At 40.6% G+C, this 24,606-nt stretch overlaps 1 protein-coding gene across 7 annotated transcripts in view; it reads right to left on the reverse strand.

The window, feature by feature from the left end:
- LOC105090388 (core histone macro-H2A.1) overlaps nt 1-24,606 on the reverse strand; it is a 76,644-nt gene that overhangs the window by 14,947 nt on the left and 37,091 nt on the right. The window contains exons 5-6 of one of the 7 annotated variants that reach the window (XM_031449068.2): nt 10,025-10,135; nt 440-530 (exon numbers count right to left, since the gene is read on the reverse strand). In XM_031449068.2, the coding sequence (XP_031304928.1) occupies nt 440-530; nt 10,025-10,135 (202 nt within the window). Of the gene's footprint in view, nt 1-439; nt 531-2,266; nt 2,367-10,024; nt 10,136-24,606 lie in introns of all 7 variants that reach the window. The other 6 variants (XM_031449069.2, XM_031449065.2, XM_031449067.2 and 3 more) reach the window with 6 other exon arrangements.

A 24,606-nucleotide genomic window follows, 5' to 3' on the forward strand; every position in this document is an offset into this window, starting at 1 on the left:
TTGAAGGCCATTTTCAGGAATAACTGTGCTTCTGACACAGATCTGGGCACAGGCACTCCTGTGTACCAGGTCCACAGAGGGCACAGACATGGTCTTGGATGCAACTCAGCCAATTTGGCTGTATCCCTCTCGCAGCTAAAATCATGTGTGAACCCAGTCTCCACAAAAGCAGTGCCTCAAGAAGCAAATGAAGAAATGACGTTGCGGAACCAGTTTCCAAACCAGAAGTGTGCCCATTAGTGAGCTGCACGATGCAACCTGGCTGACAGTTAGCTGTATTCTCGCATTCACAACCCGGGGATGAGAGACCTGGGGAAGGTCAGGACAGCTGGAAGTGTGAAATGAATGCAGCCCTGCATAGCTGTCAAAGGATCAAGCTGTCTGCGGCGGCCGACTGACCATGCACACACACACTCGGCAGCACCCGGCTAGGCATTACCTACTTCACCACCGGTGTAGAAGTCAGTGTTTGTCGGGTGAACGACAGCATCACTGTCGATCGAGGCAATGTCAGCCTGTACAACTTGCAACTATAACAGGTAAACAAATGTATATCAACTGTGTTGGACCGAGACCCACGCACAGGCACATTTACTAAGGCCCCAATGGCAGGGCTGGCCTACCTGGTCGATTCCAACATATGAGCCAAAAGGGCAATCAGTCCACGAAGTGTGCGCACATGTGGATGGGGGTGAGGAGAGGAGGAGGAGGAGGAGGAGGAATATCAAATGTGACATGTTTAAATTAAACATTTGAATGGCAAGTCCAAAAAAAGAGAAACACACACATGAGATCATTTCCAAAGGTTAAAAGAAATAACAAAACAACGAATGCCCCATTTCACTTTGCAAACGCCTCTAAGACTGGCACCCCACTGAGAAGGCTATTAAAACATGGCATCTGTTTTTAAAAAATGTGGACCATCAGGCCAACCAAAACAACAAGTTTCTCCATTTTGTCGGCAGCAGTCACCTTTCAGGGTTTGATTTTTCTTCTTGTGACATTCATCATTTTGTCTACTCTTTAAGGGACATCTCTTGAAAACAGAGTAAACAGTAGGTGTTACACAGAGGATTGCCTTTATTTTTCCACCTCAAATGTGTAAAAATATTTTCTCAGGCCTACCTCGTATTCTAATCCATCTTAATTTTACGTATAAAATATACTATGGATAGATAGGATGCTTGCTTTTTCTAGTTGGTGGGCTTTTTTGTTTTTGTTTTAAAGAAAGTATCTGTTTCAGGCAGTTGGAAAACAAGTTCAAGCCAGGCCTGCTTGAGTCCCAATTCTCACGTCCTCAGCCCACTGCTGAACCCAGTTTGTGTGAGTCGGGTCTGGGCTCTGGAACGAGCACCTCTCCCAGTAAGGAAATACGCCATCTTACAAAGGTGGCCGAAGATGGAAGCTAAAGGTACACAAAACATACCTCAGTCAGCATCAGGCATGAGGCTGCCTTTGCAGGCATCTGCTAGCTGCTGCTCCTGGCAAGGCTAACAGATCAGAGGACAAGAGCCTTCACTGTGCCCCTGAGCTGACAGTTCCTCTCTGCAAAGGTGAAGCCATGGAGCGGGACACCCGAGGGGTACCTCTCAGCTTGTCCTGAACTGCCCACCCTCCTGAGCAGAGAGATGCCATGGCAGTTTTCCTCCGTAAGAACGCACTCATATTGCCCTCCTTTTTAGTATCGTATTTCAGCCAAATAATTCATGAAGGTGGCACTCAAGTCATATACTGTTTTCAGCTGTAGAAACAGCTGAAGTGACAGTAGCTGGTAAATTTGGGGAAAACCAATTTGCTGGTGGACTAAAGAGAGCTTCATGGTATTAATGCAGTTTGTCTCCCTTCTCAAGCGTTTTCAAGCTTTGGTGAGTGTCATTTCTAATTAAGGCTTAAATGGAGAAACTATCATTTTGTATTTACCTGAGATTTTTCAGTTCTTAAAAAAAAAAATACCGAACACATCTTTAAAAAATCCCCCCCCCCAAGTAACCAGCAGTCAGTATGATCATTATGGAAGAGAATTTAGATGGCAACAGATTTACAATCCAGGGGAAAGTAGCCAATCGCACTTAATGAAGCATTATCAGATTGTTCCTATTTGAACGGCCTGGAGTTAGCAGACATTCAGTGTCTATACTCAAACACTAATCTCGCATTTGGGATTTTGGTTTGACCATCTGAAGTTTTAGAAGATGAAGAGCCTAAATTCTGGGTTCCATAACTTTTCATCTGACAGCTGATGGTGCCAAACCCCATCCCCAATTACCTAGGTCATCTTTAAGGTCAATGTCAGCATTGGTAGGATTGATTATGGCCTCCACCTCAAAGCCGGCTAAATTACTGATTTCACTGTGAATAAGGTTCAGCTGAAAAGAAAAGCATGAGGTGGGAAATAACAGGACAGCCGGGAAGTCACAGAGCCGTGAGCCTTGGGATATAAAAGAAGGGCAGTGGACACTCCGGGTGCACTGGGCACAGAAGGGAAGAGGGAGTCACTGGCTAAAATGAATCCATTTCAAACAAGACTCAAATGCTGATTGGGATGCTGAAAAGAAGCAAGCTAGGCTGAGGGTCCAGAACCTGTTGAGTGATGCTTGGGGCCAAAGGGAGGCATGAGACCTATTAGACTGGGGGATCCACTTCCCTTTAAAAGAACTTGTGATCTGGAGGCCACAGTACAACAGCTCAGAACCCAGAGTGGAGCACTCACTGCTGGGGTAGGGAGAGGTGGCATGTGTAACTGTTCTCCTCTTTGAGCAGGGATGGTGCAGAAGTCCTCACTGGTTTGGGCAAACCCCTAGTACCTCTGCCCTTCTCCTCCCAAGGGGCCCTGGGCCTTTCAGGCTGTCCCCATCACCGTGACTACTGGCTGGCTGGCTCCCATGCCCTGCTCAGGGGTGGCAAGGAGCAAGAATGGTCTATTGCTTAGTAACATCTAATTTTACGTGCCTATTAGTCATGTAATGCTGAAGTTCTGGCAAAACCCAGGAAGAGACACAGCAGTTCTTGAGCAAGACAGTGTGTCCTTTAAACTGTTCACCTTGTTGGTGAGGCTACTCTGAGGCCCAATGCGTAGAGCATTTCCCTTGAGTGAGTTTTATGAGTACCCCATCAACTGAGTCTTTGTGAAAAGCCACTCCCCTTCCACACTGTTATTCTGGGGCCATCACAACCCTCGATCTGAGAGGAATTCTAAGTTCTAGATTGGCTGTCAGAAAGGCAAGGAGAATTAGCTGCCCAGGGCATTCTGGGTCCTACTCTTCCCTTTCCTGTCCTTAGGGACAAGTGCCTGCAGCTAAGCATTCATGCTCTCTCAGTGGAGATGCTTGTTCTTCAGTAACATAAATCTCTAACAGCTGCAGCAGAGAGCAATGCCCAAGCAGCCACAGGATGCCCAAGACCGACTGCAATCCTGGCTGGGGGAGTTGATCGCACCCACCAGGCCCAGCAGGGCAGGCATCCTTGTCCAGGCACTCACTCCCAGGAGAGGGCTGTGTGCAGAAACTTGGCCAGAGGCTCTTGGCAACTGAGCTGCAAGTCACTGAATTTCTAGGGCCAAACATTTTGTTGAAATCAAAATCAAACAAAAAAACCTGACGTTCTATAAGCAACAGAAATATAAACACATTTCTGATTCCCAGAAGCAGTCAGCAGATTCTCACAAAAGGGATCTGCTTAGACTAAAAGTTGTGGAAATAAATTTGGTCTCATGGCCGAGGAAGGACTCTGGTTAGTCCCTTGGCAAAGCGTGGCAGGCCTCACTGTGAGTGAGGGCTTGAACAGAGAAGAGGCACAAACTCTCTCCACTTGGGCTTTCTGGGGTATAGTTCCCAGCAATGCAGGTGATCAGGGGCCACCGACATTCTGGAAGCTGAAGGAAGCCCACTGGGTGATCTCACACAGTGAGACTCTCAGAAGTACAGGCCCTGGTGCCAGGACAGAGGCTCAGAAAAGAGACAGCATCAGGGCGAGGGTGCTAACGACTATGCTCAGGAGAAGGGGTGTGGGTGGGCATGCACCAGAGAGACGGGGGCTCAGGGTAAGGCAAGAGAAGAAGGTTCAGGGTTCAGGATGGGGGAAAGGGTTTGATTACGGTATCAAGTAAGTACTCAAACAAATGCTGTCAATAAAAACACATTAAGCCAATACTCCTTGATCCCTACCAAAAATAAAACCCCATACTATATTAAGCAGCAGAAGGTTGCTGGGGTAGAAAGGAAAAGGAGAAAAAAGGGAAAGAAACATTCCACTTGGTGTTGTGGATGAGAACACTTTTAAGACATCTATGAGATTCTTTTTTGGTTTGTTTAGGGGGTGCTGGTATAGTTCAGGGGCAGAGTGTGTGCTTAGCATGCACAAAGTCCTGGGTTCAATCCCCAATACCGTCATTAAATAAATAAATAAATAAACAAACCTAATCCTCCCCACCCAAAAAAAAATTTAAGAAAACTGAGTGATAGTTTGAAACATTAAAAAAAAAAAAAGGCTGCTAAGAAAGAAAAAAGCCATACATGTTTAAATCTGTAAAATCCACACTATTTTTTTTTCCAGTTGTATAGATGCTTCTGGATTTGTATGCAGAAATGCCTCAGTGGAAACCCAGCTATTTCCATGCAGATTCAACTTGGGCTGGGGAGACCCCAGCAGACTGAGACTCTGCCTGGGGAGAACTCCTCTTCTCTAGGGGAATGGGCTTTCTGGGGACACTGTGGGACTTCACAGCCTTGCTGAAGCGAGGGAGTGGTTGCAAAGAGAACTCAAGATCCTCGGAGATTCCCCAGTTCACTCTGGGCTCATCACCTCCCCTCTTACCAGAGGCAGCCCTGCTCTTGGAAGCATACACTACTGCATTTCAGGGAGCCACTGCTACCAGCACTGAGAAGCCCCAGCTAACCAAGTGCTGGTTCATTCTCACCCACATCTGAGTCCTGACTTTCCAACTACACTCTGCTGTGTGCCAGGCTCAGCCGAAGTCCTCAGGATGAGGGGATGAGCCACAAAACAGTCTACAAATATAGAGGACTATAAAGCATGTGCTTAGTGGAGGGGCCGGGGATGGAGGTGTATTTGTGTGTTTGGGAGAAGAATGGGGAGAGGAGAGGACAAATTGCTTCAGGCACTTTGGAAAGACAAATGGGCAATATCTTGGCTTGGGCAGGCTGGACCGGTGGGCAGCAGCCAACAGTGAAATGATCATACACAAAGACAGATGCCCCTGGACAGAAAGATGGACACAGGCCATGTACACACATGCCTGAAAAGGATCTCGCTGTGCAGAGGACACACAGGCCTGGTAGGGCCGGGATAGATGCCAGTCCTAGGAGGTCCCAGGCCCCCTCCAAGCCCACCCAGGGTCAAATCCACCTGGGCCTCTTAGCCAAAGGGGCACATGGCTGTCTGAAGCACAGGGGTATTTGTGGGCTGGAAAAGCAGGGTTTCTGGGGAACTATGAAAATTGCCAAGTTTAGTCTGATTTTCTGGAACGGAGGCAGGTCATTAATGATTTCAGAATTTGAATAAGGTGACTACTTCCTTATCTTAACATTGGGAAACATGGAAAACTAAGTTTTAAACCACAGCATGGGGAATTTAAAATATCTGTGAAGACTGCTGGCCACTGGAGAGAGTGACCTCAGAGTATTACAAGTGGCAGAGCAGAGAGGGGGCCCCACTTGGCTGTAGAGTTGGGAGAAAGGGACTGGGCCAAGTGTCCTTCAAGAGCTCTTCCACCACTGGGACCTGGTGATGCTCATCTTAGCGGGCTCTGCAGCAGCCAGCCTCTGATGTCTACACTACCCCGTCTTCCCTCGAGTGATTATGCCACTTAACCCTTGTTGTCCACTCCTGATGGAACTCATTAGGGTAAAAAGCTCCTTGGAGACAGAGAGTGGGTTGCCTCCTGCCTGAGGGCCATACAGTGCCTAAGACAGGGTTTGGTTCCTATGAGCCCACAAATAGACCTGGAATTGAATGTCAAACATCCAGACATACCTCTGAGATGAAGTCAACAAACCCCTTCCCTGAAAACAGGGCTAACTGCTAAGGCCAGAGCTCAGGAGCCGGGCCCTTGGCCTAGCTGGGACCTGAGGTGGTTCAGAGCCAACATGGCCATCCTGGAAGGGAGGGCGGCACCCACAAGTGAGGGCAGGTCAGGAGGCAGCTTGCCCATGATAAGGAAGGAGCTGATGGCTTGGAGCTACTGGATGGACATCCAGGCTGCCTTGATATGACATATTTGGCACAGGAAATAGAAGAATCCTATTTTTTTTAAAATTTATAATCAGAAATTCAATTTTAGGAAATAAAAGTGATCATTAAAGATGATCTGACTGACATGTTGAGTCATCCTGTCACTGTCAAAATGTGGTTATCTCTTACTCCCCCACCATGGACAAGGAAGGAGACTGACCGGTCTTCTTTCCCTGTGCTTGCCACAGAAAATGCAAGTCTTTTCCTGTCCCCACAGTCCACTTCTACTAAGGAGGATGGAAAGGTGAGGTTCTCCATAAAACTGATTCTGTGTCCCCATGGAGAACCATGTGCTCCCTGGGGCCTGCTCCAGGGCCCACTCCTGCCCTGGCCTCTGGGATGAAGGGGCTCCTTTTCTGCCCAGCCTGCACGCATCCCTGGCCTAAATTCCCCCCGAGACCTCAGGCCTGGCGATGGCATCTGGTGGGTTTCGGGCTAGAATGTGCCACACAAAGATAAGGACACACGTGGGCACTGCTGGAGACCCGGGAGCATGGCTTCGTGAGCACCCTCAGCTGGCTCAGAAGCCAATCATCAGCCACAGGGTGGAAGCGGGTAGCAGCCCTTTCCTCCTGACTACCGCTTCCAGCGCTCCCTCTCTCCTTCCTGTTCCCAGCCCCTGGGACGAGGGCATCTGGATCTGAGGGAGAAAACCCACGAAACCTACCCCTGTCTCTCGCGGCCTGTAGGACTGCGACTGCAATCCTGATAGTTGGGGAGGCACAGAGACTCACTCACACCCTCTACACTGCCTTCCAAACTGCTTCTAATAACACTGATTCTTCCAGGGAAGCCTACGTCATCCACTACCACTGACACAGATTTACAGAAATGCACACTGGAAGTACTCTGTTTGGACATAAAACTTTTTAAGTCTCTGAAAAGAAGCTGGGAATCTCCACTGAACCACAAAGGAAAAACATTTAGTCAGTTCAGATTCACATCACTGTTCTCCTTTTGAAAACAATTCAACAATGTGTGTGAACACTGGGTAAAATCAGAGAGTAATGAGGGTGATTACTCCTGAGACATCAGTATGTGAAATACATCATCAACAACACTTAGACCCCAGGCTCCAAAGCCCTGGGCTGGCTTCTCCGGCCAGGAGCTTAGCAACCAGCCTTACAGGGCTGTAGCAAGCAGAGTATCACTTTTTCTGACCTCAGCTTGCTTGCACTATTCTAGCATTGGTTTCATTGTCACGGGTGGAAAATAAGATTTACAGACACAGGGTAGTATACAGTCATCACTGTCAAGTATGCTTTTTGAAACATTTCCTAAGATCCAAGTCAAAATTAATGTCTGTAATAATGACATTTTAAAATGCGCTTTGTGTAAAAATTCCTGTATGTCAGTTTTACCACTTTTGCCCCCTTTGCACTATATGCCATGACTTTCACCCGACAGTAAAAATGAATAAAGGGCCAGAAAGTACTGCTTCAAAATAATGCTCCCAGCTATGAACACACTCCATCTCATGCTGAAGGGGCACAGGGTTCCCGAAAGGGCTGCTAGGACACGCGTTCCTAACAGGGTGCCTAGGGTGACTTGAGTTGCCGCTTTATTCTGTGACACCACATTTGGGGAGACCCAGTTTACTCTGCTAAAGGCAGTCTGCAAAGCTGGAATTGGGGGTAGCTCATCCTGGATGTGTGCGTCTTGGGAAGTATATTTACCGGAAAGGCAGTCTCAGGGTATTTTGGGGTTCTGTCCCACCTATCACACTTGACTGTGTGATAAAGGAAAGAAAGCAGGTGTTCTTTCTGGTTCTGCACGGAGTTCCTTCTCTCATAGCTGACTGTTTTACACTGGGCTTCAAGCACTCAGATTCTCCTTTCAAAAGTCAAGATATCTAGCAGGCACACTAGTTTCCCTGTTAAGCCTATTTCTTCCATGTTCCTCTATTTCCTAAATAATATTAGATAACACGCCTGTAAACTATTACAGAGTATCAGTGCTTCTCTACAGCTTTTTGGACTCCTCTTCCCAAACTCTGTCGGGTACAGGATTAGCTAGATTTGTACTTTCTGGTACTTTCCTGCCTGAGGTGCCTGGTCCTGAGGCCTGAGACTAGGTGTCCCCAAATGGAGGAGGAGATGGTGCTGCTTGGTGTGCAGAGGAGCTAGAAATGTGTTTGCAGCCTTTGTTGCCTCCCTTCCAGGGCTCACGTGCAGCAGATATAGACGCAGGCCTGATCCCAAGGGCAAGAAGGGTAAGAAGGGCATCTCCGTTTATACATGGACATTTGCATGGCTGAGTATTGCTATTCTGCAAATATTTGAGTTCATCCAGCAAAGGGGTGTGAGGAGTTCTGACTGGAAGCTGGTTTTGGGGTAACCGGCAGGAGAGAGCAAGAAGAACACAGGGAAGGGAGAGACCAGGGTCAGGGCACCCAAGGGAGAGGCAGGGGGAGGAGTGAGGGAGAGTGGCCCCAGAGGCTGAACTGTTCTACCTGCTGAACAGGCTTCCAAGTCCCGGCTGATGGTCAGCACTAGGGACCTGAAGCACACTGAAACTAGCCCCAAAGTCACACTGCTATTTGCGCAGGGGCTTTTCACACTTTAGTTCAAACCAAAGCAATCTGGATGACAGGTCACATTAACTTTCCACCTATTACCCAAAGGACATGTTAAAGGGTGTGAAAAGAGACCCAGTGGTTGCCTTCACTGCTGAGCTGAAATTTTATAAATAAACAAAAAATATTTTAAACAAAAACTTTTGAAGCCCCAGACCTTAAGATGACAACTAGTACTGCTTATTTTTTTTCCTTTGAAAAATGCATACAAAATACAGATAATGGTTATAAAATGTACACTGTAATGGTTATTTGCTGGAACACAGAATCCACCACAGGAATTGCATCATGAGAGCCTGATTGCAATTAGTGACAGGAAGAGGGAGGGGGGAAGGAGCACTTGTGATGAGGTGAGCAGGAGGACTGCGTCACTGAGATGCAAAAGAAAACTGACAGTGAAGTTTTAAAAATGATGCAGCTTCAGAACCAAGTGGTTAACCATTCAAACTAAGCACAACTTATATGGAAGGTCAAATTCATGCCTTTTTTTTTTTTTTAATGTAGGGTAAAAAAAAAAATTCAGAAAATTCCCTCTCTCTCCACCCCATTTTTTGGTGTTAACAGAGAAATACTAATTAACTCTCATTCTCTGGTCTTACAAGCCTTTGCATCATTTTTATTTTCAACAAAAGTGAATCATCTGTTACAAAACCATGGCGTCCTGGCAAAGCTGCATCACTGGGGTGGCTGAAAACATATTGCCCACAGTTAAAACAAACAGACGATTGGCTTGAGGAGCCCTCGGATGGCTTAGTGCACCCGCTTTGTGTCTAGAAACAATCCTGCCCCCTTGGATCAGGGCTCTACCTTTGGTGCCCACCAGAACACCTGGGCTGCCTGCAGATCTTTCCTTTTCCAGGATCTGGTTTTGATTTCTGGCTGTTTTTCTGGCCAGTGCTATAGGATGACCAGGTCATCCCACATACACAGCTGCTTCCACAGACTAAGCCCGGGGTGTTCCGACCCCCCACAGGAAACACTGTCCTTCTTCTTTACCACTGTCTCCCCTTTCAGCCTGCCCATCTCCTCCCAGCACCCCCGCCTTGGCCAGCCCTGAGGCCTGTCCTAAAGCCCTGCCACCCACTCTCTCTCCACCCATGCCCACGAGGCCAGGAGTGGCCCCGAGCGGGCCTTCCTGCTGACAGAGGTACCGATCTGTCCCAGGGCCTGCGAGCAGACCAGGGCCACGCATTTGCCTACCTTCTGGCCGAGGAAGAGGCTCTTGGTGGAGAGCACGGTGAAACCATCGCCAGGCGTGCCCTCAGTCGTGCTGTCGGCACTGGCTGCCTTGCTGACTTCTCCCTGCTTCTTCTTGCACAAATAGAAGAGTCAGTATGAGGCCCGCACAGGCAGAGACTACGCGAGTCTAGGCTTTTCTAACATAACAGGCAGGCGAATGGAAAACCTTGCCTGTAATACTCAAGAGAAAACAGGAAACTAACACATAACTAGCATTTTTCAAAGTGGGTGCTGCAGGCTTACTTTGAAGTCCAAAAGTTTTATAAAGAGTGCTAAACTGTATCTTCATCACTTTCATAATATTAAAAAAACCAGTTACTTAAAAGGCAAAATTTTACAGTGATAATTTAGAACAGAACCACTTGCATAACTTTAGACCACTAAATGTCTCTTAATTCAGGGTCTTCACTTTCTAGATGGCTGTACGGTATTCATGTCTGGGATAAAAACAAACTGCTCTGGGCCTTTAGTCCTCAAAGAGCCAAAAAGCAGACCAAGGACCATCACCCTCCCAAGCCCAGGAGGTAAGACTCTCCCACCCTCCTTCATTAAGACCAGTCTTGGAGAAAGATCCATATGGAAACTGCTGGTAAGCCTACCTGTCCCCTTGGGATGCCTCATCCCCCCTGTTGTGGGCATGGATCTTGGCAGGCTCTTAGGCCTCCTCCCAGCATCATTCAGTCTGAAGTATCTGCATCCTGGGGTTTCCAAGAGCCTTGCAAGGGTATGTTGTGTAGAGAGGTTTAATTACTTCCCAGATCCTCAACTTCCTAATGTACTTCTTCCTAAAATGGATCTGAGCCTGCAGTCAAAGTTTCATGCTGGGTCTCCCTCCACAATCACTTCTCCCACTCCCCAAGAGTAGGCATTAGCATGGTGCACCACCCTTCAAAGAGGGATGCATGCCTTTCCCAATCTTTTAGATATTTCTGTTAAGGACAAGGCTTGTATTAGAAATGGGTATTTTGGCTCACTTGGAAATCTTTTTGCATTCAGATATATTATCAAGTGAAGAAAAGTGGGAACAATGGCAATTTTTGTTGAGATACTTCACCTTTTCCCTTCCCCTAATTGTTATCAAAAAGTACATCACTTCTGAAGGATGGTCCAGTGGGTGCAAATCAAGAAATTAGGAGGTAAGAAATATTACAAATGGCCATGACTTCCTGAAGGAAGGATCTGGACAGTAAACTTGGGGCAAGGCTCTGCCCTATCCATTTGCCCTGTTAGGATCCAAATTCGTTAATATATCAACGTTTTTACTTACACTGAAAAATAAGGTCTAATTTTGCTACGAGCTTTAACAATAAGGATTGCTTTGGAATTTAGGTTATATGGCTACCCTGGAACATTTTCCATAAATTAAATGAGCTAAATTTGATGCTGCAAGGTTTAGATATAAATGCTAAGACAAAAAGCATTTTATCAAGAAACATGGTATTAGCAAAGATATATTAAAATTAACACTATTTTGGTTTTCCTAATACTTTGAGTGTGTCAGATTTGACAAGTGTAACAGAAACAGGTATAATCAACTATTAAATGGTAAGTCTTAGTAAGGCCTTTTTTTGATCTACTTTCCAGGAAATCAGGAAGGGAAAAGGCTGGATGACAAATCCTTTCACAAGTCAGATGTTCCTAATTCTGTGCTTTCAACAAAACTGAAGAAATACCAAATTAAGTTAACAGCTGATAGATCATTAAAGAACAGATTGATGGAATTTAGTTAATAGTAATGTTCCAATGCTGGTTTCCTAGTTGTGATGAATGTATCAGTGTAATGGAAGACGTTAACAACAGGGAAACTGGGTGAAGGATATTTAAGAACTCTCTGTACTGGCTTTGTAACTTCTGTAAATCTAAAACAATTCTAAAATAAAGCATTTATTAAAACAAATTGATGACAGATTACTATGTGATTGTTGGCATGTAACTCAGAAAAAGTTCAGAGGATTGAGTGATGTTGCTATAACAAAATCCTTTCTATTCCCATTTAATTATTTTTGTGAACAAGATTTTCCAGGCACTTATGCCTATAAATATAAAAATATAGGATTATGAACCCTGACTCATTTGAGCAACATTAACATTCATTCAGATAAGTAACATTTATCCTAGATACTTGAGTTAACTGAAAAAGTTTTATCTCCATCCATCCTGTTACATGATACAATTCCAAGAAAATTTTATTTTCTTCTTAATAGTTAAAATTAAAATTTGTAAAGTATTTGTTGGTTTGATCAATTATGTATCATTAATAAATACGGCAACTATTCAATCTTGTAGAAACCATAACATTCAGTGCTTTTATGATCACAAGAAATTTTTTCAAAATAAATTTGAATTTCTATATATTATTTTTGTTTTGTGTAGATCAATAACATACTATAACCAAAAAAAAAAAAAGTGTTACATCAGGATAACATTTTGCGGGGCAAGAGAAAGAGAAATAAGGGCTCAAAGGAGAATCATAATGTAAATTTTCCAACTGTTAAAAAGGAGCCTCTGTGTATTTTGTGGTATAGCAAATCATCACGGTATTTAGATTTCTTTGGCTACATTTAAATGAGTGATGAAACAATTTTCCTTTTAAATGTCAATATTTATTATATATCAAAATTATACCCCTTTCAGATATTTAAGTTTATTATGAAAAGTTCAGCTGCCAGATTTTAAATGTGTCAGATATAAAGATTTTTTAAAATGCTTTAGGAAGTATGCAAGCAAAAAAGTTCAAAAACCACTGCTCTACCCAGTGAACTCCATTCATACAGGAGGCGCTCAGTAAATGCTCCAGAGTGGAATGCAGTTGATAAGCAGATAAAGATTTAGTGCTTCTGCCCAAGGATACTTGGATTTTAAGAGGTGAGAAAGCCCTAAATGAAAGAATTTCAGGCATCTGGGAACTGGAGCTGGTTTTATTGGAGAAGGGGGCCTGAGAGCTTCCCTGTGACCCTGAAACCAGTCAGCAGATGCCAATGTAGCCAGGTTATAAAGCTTAACATGTGATAATTAATTCTGGTAATTTTTAGCAATGATTCATTTGCTTATGGCCACCTGCATTAAAGCTGTTGCCCCACACTGTAAACTAGTTCAGTCATTATGGGAAAAAAGTATGCAGGTTCTTCAGAAAATTAAAAATAACCACCATGTGCTCCTGCAATTCTACTTCTGAGAATATATCCAAAGGAAATGAAAACACTCTACTGAGGAGATACCTGCACCCCATGCTCATAGAAGCTTCATTTATAATAGCCAAGACATGGAAACAACCTAACTGTCCAACAACAGATGAATGGATGAAGAAAATGTGGTATACATGCACATACAATGGAATATTATTCAGTCATAAAAAAGAAGAAAATCCTGCCAGGAAGCCGAGGGAGTTCCAAATAAGAACAACACAAAGAGAACCATGCCAAGACACATTATAATTAAAATGGCAAAAGTTAAAGACAAGGAGAAAAACCTTAAAAACAGCAAGAGGGAAAACAACTTGTTACCTATAAGAAAACTCCCATAAGCCTATTAGCAGATTTTTTTAGCAGAAACTTTGCAGGCCAGGAGGGACTTGGCATTATTTTTCCAAGTGCTAAAAGTAAAAAAAACTTCCAGCCAAGAATACTCTACCCAGCAAAGCTATCCTTCAGAAGTGAAGAATACAGAAAGAGTTCTGCAGACAAGCAAAAGCTAAAGGAGTTCATCACCACTAAACTGGCCTTACTAGAAATGATAAGGGGACTTCTTTATGCTGAAAAGAAAAGGCACTAATTAGTAACAGGGAAACATGAAAGTTTAAGTCTTACTGGTAAAGGTAAATACATAGTAAAGGTGGTGGATTAATCACTTGTTAAGCTAGTCTAAAGTTTAAAAGACTAAAGTACTAAAAATTACTGTAACTACAATAATTAGTTAAAGGCTACACAAGATAAAAAGATGCAAAATTGTGATGGCAAAAACATAAAATGTGGAGGGGAGAGCAAAAACGTAGTTTTAAAATGGGAACAAACTTATCAGCTTAAAATCCTGTTATAAATATAAGTTAAGTCTTATGGTAAACACAAAGCAAAAGCCTATAGCAGAAACACAAAAGAGAAAGACAAAGGAATGTAAGCATATCACTAAAAAAATCATCAAATCACAAAGGAAGAGAGCAAGAGAAGAAGCAGAGGAACTACAAAATAGCCAAAAAACAATTAATCAAGTGGGAATAAGTACATATCTATCAATAGTTTAAATGGAAATGGGCTAGAAGATTTCCTTCTGGCCAATATGGTATAGTAGTAGGACCATGAGCTCGCCTCTCCTCACAGCAAAAGCAAAACCACAACTGACTGCTAAACAACCAACCAAAAAAATAGAAGGATCTAGCAAAAAAGATCCTCAACTGGAAACAGAGAGGGAACCACAGCAGGACGGTAGGAGGGGCGTGCTCATGATATAAGTGGGCCCCATACCCCCTGGGTGGGTGACCCACAAGTTGAAGAGTAATTAAGTCACAAAGGCCCTCCCACAGGAGTGAGAATTCTGAGCCCTATGTCAGGCTCCCCAGCCTGGGGTCCCAGCACTGAGAGAAGAAGACCCCAGGACATCTGGTTTTGAACACCAGTGGGGCTTAACTCCAAGAGCCCCAAGGGACTGGGGGAAACAGAGACTTCATTCTCTTGGGAACTATACAGAATCTCGTGTATGCCAGGTCCAAGGGCAGAGGCAGTGATTTCATTAGAACCTGGGCCAGACCTGCCTGCTGGTTTTGGAGGGTCTCCTGGGGAGGTAGGGGACAGCTACAGCTCATCCAGGGGACATAAAAGCTGGTGGCAGACATTCTGGGAGTGTTCATCTACATGAGCTCTCCTGGAGGCTGACATCTTGATTGGATCATTAGCACCAAGACCTAGCCCCACCCTACAGCCTATAGGGAAGCCTCAAGCAAAACAGCATACTGGGTGGGAACACAGACCCACCCATCAGCAAACTTCCTAAGCCACAAAGGCCTCTAGACACTGCCCTACCCACCAGAGGTCCAGGACCAAGCTTCACCCAGCAGTGGGCAGGCACCGACTCCTCCTGCCAAGAAACCTGTATAAGACTAGTCTAGCCTCATCCACCAGGGGGCAGATACCAGAAATAAATGATCCCCAAACCTCTACACTGGGACAGGCTGGACCCTAGCCCTTGGGTGACAGAAGAGGAGTTTACTGCTGGGATGCATAGGAGGGCCACTTCTCCAAGGTTGAGAAACATAACCAACCTACCTAAAAATACAAAGAGAGAGACAGAGGTGGCAGAGGATTATCTTCCAGGCTAAGGCACAAGATAAAAAGCCAGAAGAAATAAGTGATGAGGAGATAGGCAATTTATCCGAGAAACAGTTCAGAATAATGACGGCAAAGATATTCAGAGATATGGCATATAGATGCAGAGAGAGAAATTTTTAACAAAGAGTTGGAAAATATAAAGAATACCCACAGAATGAAATCACTGAAATGAGTAACACACTAGAAGGAAACAAGAATAGACTAGATGAGGCAGAAGAACGGATCAGTGAGCTAGATGATGTATTAGTGGAAATCACTACTACAGAACAGAAAAAAGAACGGAAAGAAATAGGATAGTTTAAGAGAACTCTGGGACAATATGAAGTGCACTAATATTCGTATTATAGGGGTCCCAGAAAGAGAAGAGAAAGGACCTGAGAAAATTTTTGAAGAGATAATAACTGAAAACTTCCCTAACTTGGGAAAGGAAAAAGTCACCCAAGTCCAGGAAGTGCAGAGAGTTCCACACAGGATCAACCCAAGGAGGAATACACCAAGGTACACAGTAATCAAACTGACAATTAAGGATAAGGAGAAAATGTTAAAATCAGTAAGAGAAAAGCAACAAATAACATACAAGGGAATTCCCATAAAGTTATCAGCTGATTTTTCAGCAGAAACTCTACAGGCCAGAAGGGAGTGGCATGATATGTTTAAAGTGATGAAAGAGGAAAAGAGACAACCAAGAATACTCTATCCAGCAAGGCTCTCATTCAGATTTGATGGAGAAATCAAAAGTTTCACAGATAAACAAAAACTAAAAGAATTCAACACCACCAAATCAGCTTTAAAACAAATGTTAAAGGAATTTCTCTAATCATCAAACCACAAGAAAGGAGGACAAAGAGAAAAAAAAAAAAAGACCTACAAAAACAAACCCAAAATAATTAACAAAATGGCAATAAGAACATATGTATCAATAATTACCTTAAATATAAATAGATTTAAACACTCCAACCAAAAGACATAGACTGGCTGAATGGACACAAAAACAAGACCCATATATATGCTGTCTACAAGATACCCACTTCAGAGCTAAAGCCACATACAGGTTGAAAGTAAGGGGATGGAAAAAGATATTCCATGCAAACAGAAATCAAAAGAATGCTAGAGTAGCAATACTTGTATCAGACAAAATACAATTTAAAATAAAGACTATTAGAAGAGAAAGGATGCTACATAATACTTGAGGGATCAATCCAAGAAGAGGATATAACAATTTTAAGTATATATGCACCCAACATAGGAGCACCTCAATATATAAGGCAATTGTTAACACACATAAAAGGAGAAATTGACAATAACACAATAATAGTGGGTGACCTTAACACCCCACTTACATCAATGGACAGACCATCTAGACAGAAAATCAATAAGGAAACACAGGCCCTAAATAACACATTAGACCAGACAGACTTAAATGATATCTATAGAGCATTCCACCTGAAAGCAACAGAATACACATTCTTCTCAAGTGCACAGGCAACACTCTCCAGAACTGACCACTTTTTGGCCCACAAAGCTAACCTCAATAAATTTAAGAAACCTGAAATCGTATCAAGCATCTCTTCCAACCACAATGCTATAAGGTTAGAAGTCAACTACAAGGAAAAAAGCTGCAAACATGTAGAGGCTAAACAATATGCTACTAAACAACCAAAGGATCACTGAAGAAATCAAAGAGGAAATAAAAGAATACTTTCAGACAAATGAAAATGAAAACACAATCATCTAAAACCTCTGGGATATAGCAAAAGCAGTTCTCAGAGGGAAGTTTATAGCGATACAAGCCTACCTCAGGAAAGAAGAAAAATCTCAAGTAAACAACCTAATCTTACATCTAAAGCAGCTAGAGAAAGATGAACAAACAAAACCAATAGTTAGTAGAAGAAAAGAAATCATAAAGATTAGAGAAGAAATAAATGAAAGAGACTAAAAAAATAGAAAAAATAAATGAAACTGAAAGCTCATTCTTTGAAAAGATAAATAAAATTGATAAACCTTCAGTCAGACTCATTAAGAAAAAAAGGGAGAGGGCCCAAATGAATAAAATCAGAAATAAAAAAGAAGTTATAACCAACACCATGGAAATTACAAGGGATTGTAAGAGGCTGCTATGAGCAACTATATGCCAACAAAAAGGAAAACCTAGGAGAAATGGACAATTTCTTAGAAAGGTACAATTTGCCAGGACTGAACCAGGAAGAAAGAGACAATATAATAGACCAATTACCAATACTGAAATTAAATCAGTAATTTAAAAACTCCCAACAAACAAAAGTCCAGGACCAGAATGCTTCACAGGTGAATTATACTAAACATTTAGAGAAGAGTTAACACCTATCCTTCTGAAACTATCCCAAAAAATTGAAGAGGAAGGAACACTTCAAAACTCATTTTGTGAGCCCATGATCACCCTGATATCAAAATCAAACAAAGATATCACAAAAAAAATTACAGGGCAGTATCACTTACGAATATAAGATGCAAAAATCCTCAACAAAATACCAGCAAATAGACTCCAACAATGCATTAAAAGGATCATACACCATGACGCAGAAAAGCTTTTGATAAAATACATTCATTTATGATAAAAAAAAATCCCCAGAAAGTGGTCATAGAAGGAACATACCTCAACATAACAAAGGCCATACATGACAAACCCACAGGTAACATCATACTTAATGGGGCAAAACTAAAGCATTTCCTCTAGGATCAGGAATAAGACAAGGATGCCCACTCTTGCCACTTTTATTCAACATAGTTTTGGAAGCCCTACCAGAGCAGAGAAGAAGAAAAGAAATCCAAACTGGAAACAAAGAACTAAAGCTGTCACTGTTTGCAGATGTCATGATACTCTTCATAGAAAACCCTAAAGAAGTGCCCAGAAAACTACCAGAACTCATCAATGAATTTGGTAAAGTTGCAGGATACAAAATTAATATTCAGGAATCAGTTGCATTTCTATACACTAGCAATGAAATAGCAGAAAAAGAAAGTAAGGAAACAGTACCATTTACCATCACACCAAAAAGAATAAAATACCTAGGAATAAACCTACCCAAGGAAGCAAAAGACCTGTGCTCCAAAAACTATTAAGACAATGATGGAAAAAACTGAAGACAACATTAACAAATGTAAAGATACACTGTGTTCTTGGACTGGAAGAATCAATATTGTTAAAATGTCCATACTACCCAAGGCAACGTACAGATTCAATGCAATCTCTATCAAATTACCAATGACATTTTTCACAGAGCTGGAACAAAAAATGTTAAAATTTGTATGGAAACACAAAGACCCTGAATAGCAAGAAGAATCTTGAAAAGAATGGAGCTGGGGGAATCACACTTCGTGACATCAGACTGTACTTCAAAGCTACAGTAATCAAAACAGTATGGTACTGGCACAAAAACAAATACATAGATCAATGGAATAGGATAGAAAGTCCAGAAACAAACCCATGCACTTATGGTCAATTAATCTACAGCAAAGGAGGCAAGAATATACAATGGAGAAAAGACAGTCTCTTCAATAAAATAATGTCATTTGCAGCAACATGGATGGACCTGGAGATCGTCCTTCTAAGTGAAGTAAACCAGAAAGGGAAAAAAAAATGACATATGGTATTGCTTATATGTGGAATCTTAAAAAAAAAAAAGGGGGGGGACACAAATGAACTACTTATTATTTATAACTTAGATGACTGATTTCTTGAATACATGTAAGCACATTTGACTGTCCTTTATGATTGGATTACTGCATTCTGTTGACTCTTACTTTGTGGTTGGCTTTATTACTTTGATAACTATGTAAGTTTAAAAAGCTAAAGCCCTAAACTGTTTTAGAAGCAATGAATAGTACATATATGTAAATTTTTTAAAAATGTGAATGGACTAAATTCTCCAATCAAAAGACAGAGTGGTTGATAGCAATTAGACAAGAAAAAAAAAATAAAAAGGGATCCAAATTAGAAGACAAGAGGTAAAACTGTCATTACATGCAGATGACATGATACTATATATAGAAAACCCTAAAGGCTCCACACAAAAACTACTAGAGCTGATAAAAGAATTCAGCAAGGTAAGAGGATACAAGATTAACATACAGAAATCAGTGGTATTTCTTTACACTAACAATGAAATATCAGAAAAGGAAAGTAAAGAAACAATCCCTTTTTAAATTGCATCCAAAAAAATAAAATACTTAGAAATAAATCTGACCAAGGAAGTAAAAGACTTATACGAGAACTACAAAACATTGACTAAAGAAAGATGACTTAAAGAAATGGAAAGATATCCCATGTTCTTGGATCAGAAGAATTAATATTGTTAAAATGGCCATACTGCTCAAAGCAATCTACAGATTTAACGCAATCACTATCAAATTACCCAGGACATATTTCACAGAACTAAAACAAATATTGCTAAAATTTATATGGAATCACAAAAGACCCATAATTGCCAAAGCAATACTGAAGAAGAATGAAGCTGGAGTAATATAACCCTCCCAGACTTCAGACAATACTACAGAGCTACAGTAATCAAAAGAGCATGGTATTGGTACAAAAACAGACATATGAATCAATGGAACAGAATAGAGACCCCAGAAATAAACCCACAAACTTTTGGTCAATTAATCTTTGACAAAGGAGGCAAGAACACACAATGGAGTAAAGACAGTCTCTTCAGCAAATGGTTTTGGGAAAACTGGACAGCTACATGTAAATCAATGAAGTTTGAACACTCCCACACACCTTACACAAAAATAAACTCAAAATGGCTTAAAGACTTAAATTAAACATAAGACAAGACACTATAAACCTCTTAAAAGAAAACAAAAGCAAAACATTATCTGACATAAATCTTAGCAATGTTGTCCTAAGGCAGTCTACCTAGACAATAGAAATAAAAGCAAAAATTTTTAAATGGGACCTAATTTATAAGCTTTTGCACAGCAAAGGAAACCATAAGCAAAACAAAATGACAACCTACAGAATGGGAGAAAATATTTGCAAAAGATGAGACTGACAAAGGCTTAATTTCCAGAATATATAGCAGCTCATACAACTTAATAGCATTCATATGTGGAATCTAAAAAAAAAAACTTATTTATAAAACAGTTCACGTATGACAAACATGCTGCACACAAAAAATTGACACAACACTATAAACTGACTATATTTCAATAAAAATATATATACAAAAATATAGTCTCTATATAGTAATTAAAATCTTAACACTGATTTTGATATTTACTAATTCCAGTGATAGTTTCATATTTGTGTCATGAGTTTCCTTTAAAGAAACATTTAATTTCTATTAAGCTATTACATTTGGTTATTTTTTTCTTTACATTTCAAATTTTTATGGAAAATATTTATAAAATAAAGCAAAATACAATTGCAACAACAAAAAAAGGACACTGAACAGCTGAATGGATAAACATACAATACCTGTTTATATGCTGTCACAAGAGACCAACTTCAGATGTCGGGATAAACACAGACTGAAAGTAAAGGGATGGAAAAAGATTTCCCAAGTAAATGGAACCCAAAAGAAAACTGGGGTAGCTACACTTATATCAGACAAAATAGACTTTAAAACAAAGACTGCAATGACAGACAATGAATGGCATTATATAGTAATAAAGAAGTCAATCCAACAAGAGGATATAATATTTCTAAATATGCACCCAACTTAGGAACAAATAAATATATAAGGCAAATATTAACAGAACTAAAGGGAGAAACAGACAGCAACACAGTAATAATAGGGGACTTTAATACCCTGCTTTCATCAACGGAGAGATCATCCATACAGAAGATCAATAAGTAAACATGGACCTTAAACAACATGTTAAACCTGATGGACTTAACAGATACATATAGAATATTCTGCCCAAAGAAACAATATACATTCCTCTCAAGCATACATGGAATATTCTCCAGAATATACCACGTTAGGCCACAAAACAAGACTTAATAAATTTTAAGAAAACTGAAATCATATCTAGCATCTTTTCTGACCACAATGGTACAAAACCTGAAATCAACTACAAGACAACTGGAAAAATCACAAATATGTGAAGATTAAACAACATGCTACTAAACAACAGTGGGTCAAAGAGAAAATCAAAAGAGAAATAAAATACTTTAAGACAAATAAAAATGGAAATACAACATGCCAGAACTTACGAGATGCAGCAAAAGCAATTCTAAAAGGGAAGTTTATAGCTATAAATGCCTACATCAAAACAAACAGACCATCTCAACTAAACAACCTAACTTTATAACTGAAGGAACTAGAAAAAGAACTGAAGCCCAAAAATGGTAGAAGGAAATAAAGACCAGAGGAGAAATACATGAAATAGCAACTAAAAAGACAGCAGAAATGATAAATGGAATAGGTGGTTCTCTGAAAATATAAAAACTAGCTAGACTCAGAAAGAAAAAAAGAGAAATAACTCAAACGACTAAAATCAGAAATTAAAGAGGAGACATTAAACCGATACCACACGAGTACAAAGGATCACAAAAGACTACTATGACAATTATATGCTGACAAACTGGACACCCTAGAAGTAATGGATAAATTCCTAGAAACATACAACCTAGCAAGAGGGTGTCATGAAGAAGCAGAAAACGGAACAGATCAATTACTAGTAATGAGATCGAATCTGTAATCCAACAAACAAAAGTCCAGGACCAGACAGCTTTACAGGTGAATTCTACCAAACATTTAAGGAAGAATTAATATCAATCGTTTGCAAATTCTTGCAAAATGTAGAAGAGTTGGAAATGCTCCAAACTCATTGTACAAGGCCAGCATTATCCTGAACCAAAACCAGACAAGGACACTAAAGAAATAAATAAATAACTAAAATTACAAGCCAATATCCCTGATGAACACAGATGGAAAAATTCTCAATAAAATACTAGCAAATTGAATTCAACAATCTTTTAAAAGGATAATACACCATGATCAAGTGGAACTCATTCGAAGGATGCAAAGATGGTTCAACAAATCCATCAATGTAATACACCACATTAACTAATGAAGGATAAAAAGTCATATGATGATTCCAGTATCATCTGAACAGATGCAGAAAAAGCATTTGACAAAATTCAACGTCTATCTGTGATTTTAAAACTCTCAACAAAGTGGATACAGAGCGAACATACCCCAACATAATAGAGGCCATATATGCCAAGCCTACAGCTAACATCATACTCACGATGAAAAGCGGAGAGCTCTTCCTCTAAGAACAGGAACAAGATAAGGATGCATACTCTTACCACTGCTACTCAACATAGTCTGAAAGTCTTAGCTACAGCAATTAGGGAAAAAGAAAAGGTATCCAAATGAGGAAGGAAGAAGTAAAACTACTATTTGCAGATGACATGATATTATATGTAGAAAATCCTAAGGAATCCACCAAAAAAATTATTAAAACTAGTAAATGGATTCAGTAAAGTTACAGGATACAAAATCAATACAGATACCTGCAGTATTTCTTTTTTTTTTTTTCTGCAGTATTTCCATACACTAATAATGAATTATCAGAGAGAGAAATTAAGAAAGTAATCCCATTTACAACCGCACTAAAAGGAATACCTAGGATTAAATTTAACCAAGGAGGTGAAAGCCCTACACAATGAAAACTATAAGACACTGATGAAAGAAATTAAAGATCCAAATAAAAGTAAATATATTCTGTAATTAAGGACTGGAAGAGTTAATACTGTAAAATGTCCATAATGCCCAAAGCAATCTAAAGATTCAATGCAATCCCTATCCAAAGTCCAAAGCCATTTTTCACAGAAATAGAACAATCTAAAATTTGTATGGAACCATGAAAGACCCCCAAATAACCAAAGCTATCTTGAGAAAGAACGTATCTGGAGGCATCACGCTCCTTGACTTCAAACTACATTATAAAGTTTTAGTAATCAAGAGTATGGCATGGGCATAAAAAGACACACAGATCAACAGAGTAGAATACAGAGCCCAGAAATAAACCCATGCATATATGGCCAATTAATTTACAACAAAGGAGCCAAGAATACAGTAGAGAAAAGACAGTGATTTCAATAAATGGTGTTGGGAAAACTGGACAGCCACAACTAAGGGTAAAACTGCACCACTACCTTACACTATACACAACAATTACCTCAAAATGGTTAAAGACTTGAACATAAGACCAGAAACCATAAAACTCCTAGAAGAAAACAAACAGTAAGCTTTTTGTTATCAATCTTGACAATGATTTTTTGGATTTGACACCATAAGAAAAGGCAACAAAAGCAAAAATAAACGAGTAGGATACATCTAAAAAGTTTCTGCACAGCAAAGGAAACCATCAACAAAATGAAAAGGCAAGCTGTTCACCACAGCATTATTTACAAGATATGGAAATATGGAAACCACCTAAGTGTCATCAGTAGATGAAAGGATAAAGAAAATATGATACACACACATATATATACACCTATATAAACAAAATGGAATATTACTCAGCCATAAAAATGAAGTAAATTCTGCCACCTGCAACAAAATCGATGGACCTTGACAGTATTATGCTAAGAGAAATAAGTCAGACAAAGAAAGACAAATATCAAATAGTCATTCTCATATGTGGAATCTTAAAAAATAATAATAAAAAACCAAACTCACAGAAAAATAGAGTTCAGATTTCTGGTTACCAGGGGCAGGGGGTTGGGGAAGGAGGGATTGGAGGAAGGTGGTCAAAGGTACAAACTTCCAGTTAAATAAGTACTGGGGATGTAATGTACAACATGATGATTACAGTGAACACTGCTGTGTGACATATAGGAAATCTGTTAGAGTAGATCCTAAGAGGTCTCATCGCAAGTTAAAAAACATTTTTTTCTGTATCTACATGAGATGGATGTTAACTACACTTATTGTGAAACGATCATTTCACGATACACATTAAGTCAAATCATTATGCTGTGCACCTAAAAGGTATACATTACATATGTCATTTATAACTTAATAAAATGAGGAAAAGCAAGAATACTGTAGAGGGTGAGAGGTGGAAATTATAAACAGACTATGTATCATGAATGCACAAATAAATTTAATGAGAGGCCAGAATATAATATTAAAAAATTTTTTTAAACTGTTGCCCCACACACCCTGCAGTGGGCGGCTTTGCAGCCTTCTACCACTAGACCAGAGGGGATTCTGCCAAGGGAAGTGG

This window comes from Camelus dromedarius, chromosome 3 (genome assembly GCF_036321535.1).
Source record: "Camelus dromedarius isolate mCamDro1 chromosome 3, mCamDro1.pat, whole genome shotgun sequence".
Lineage (NCBI taxonomy): Eukaryota > Metazoa > Chordata > Mammalia > Artiodactyla > Camelidae > Camelus > Camelus dromedarius.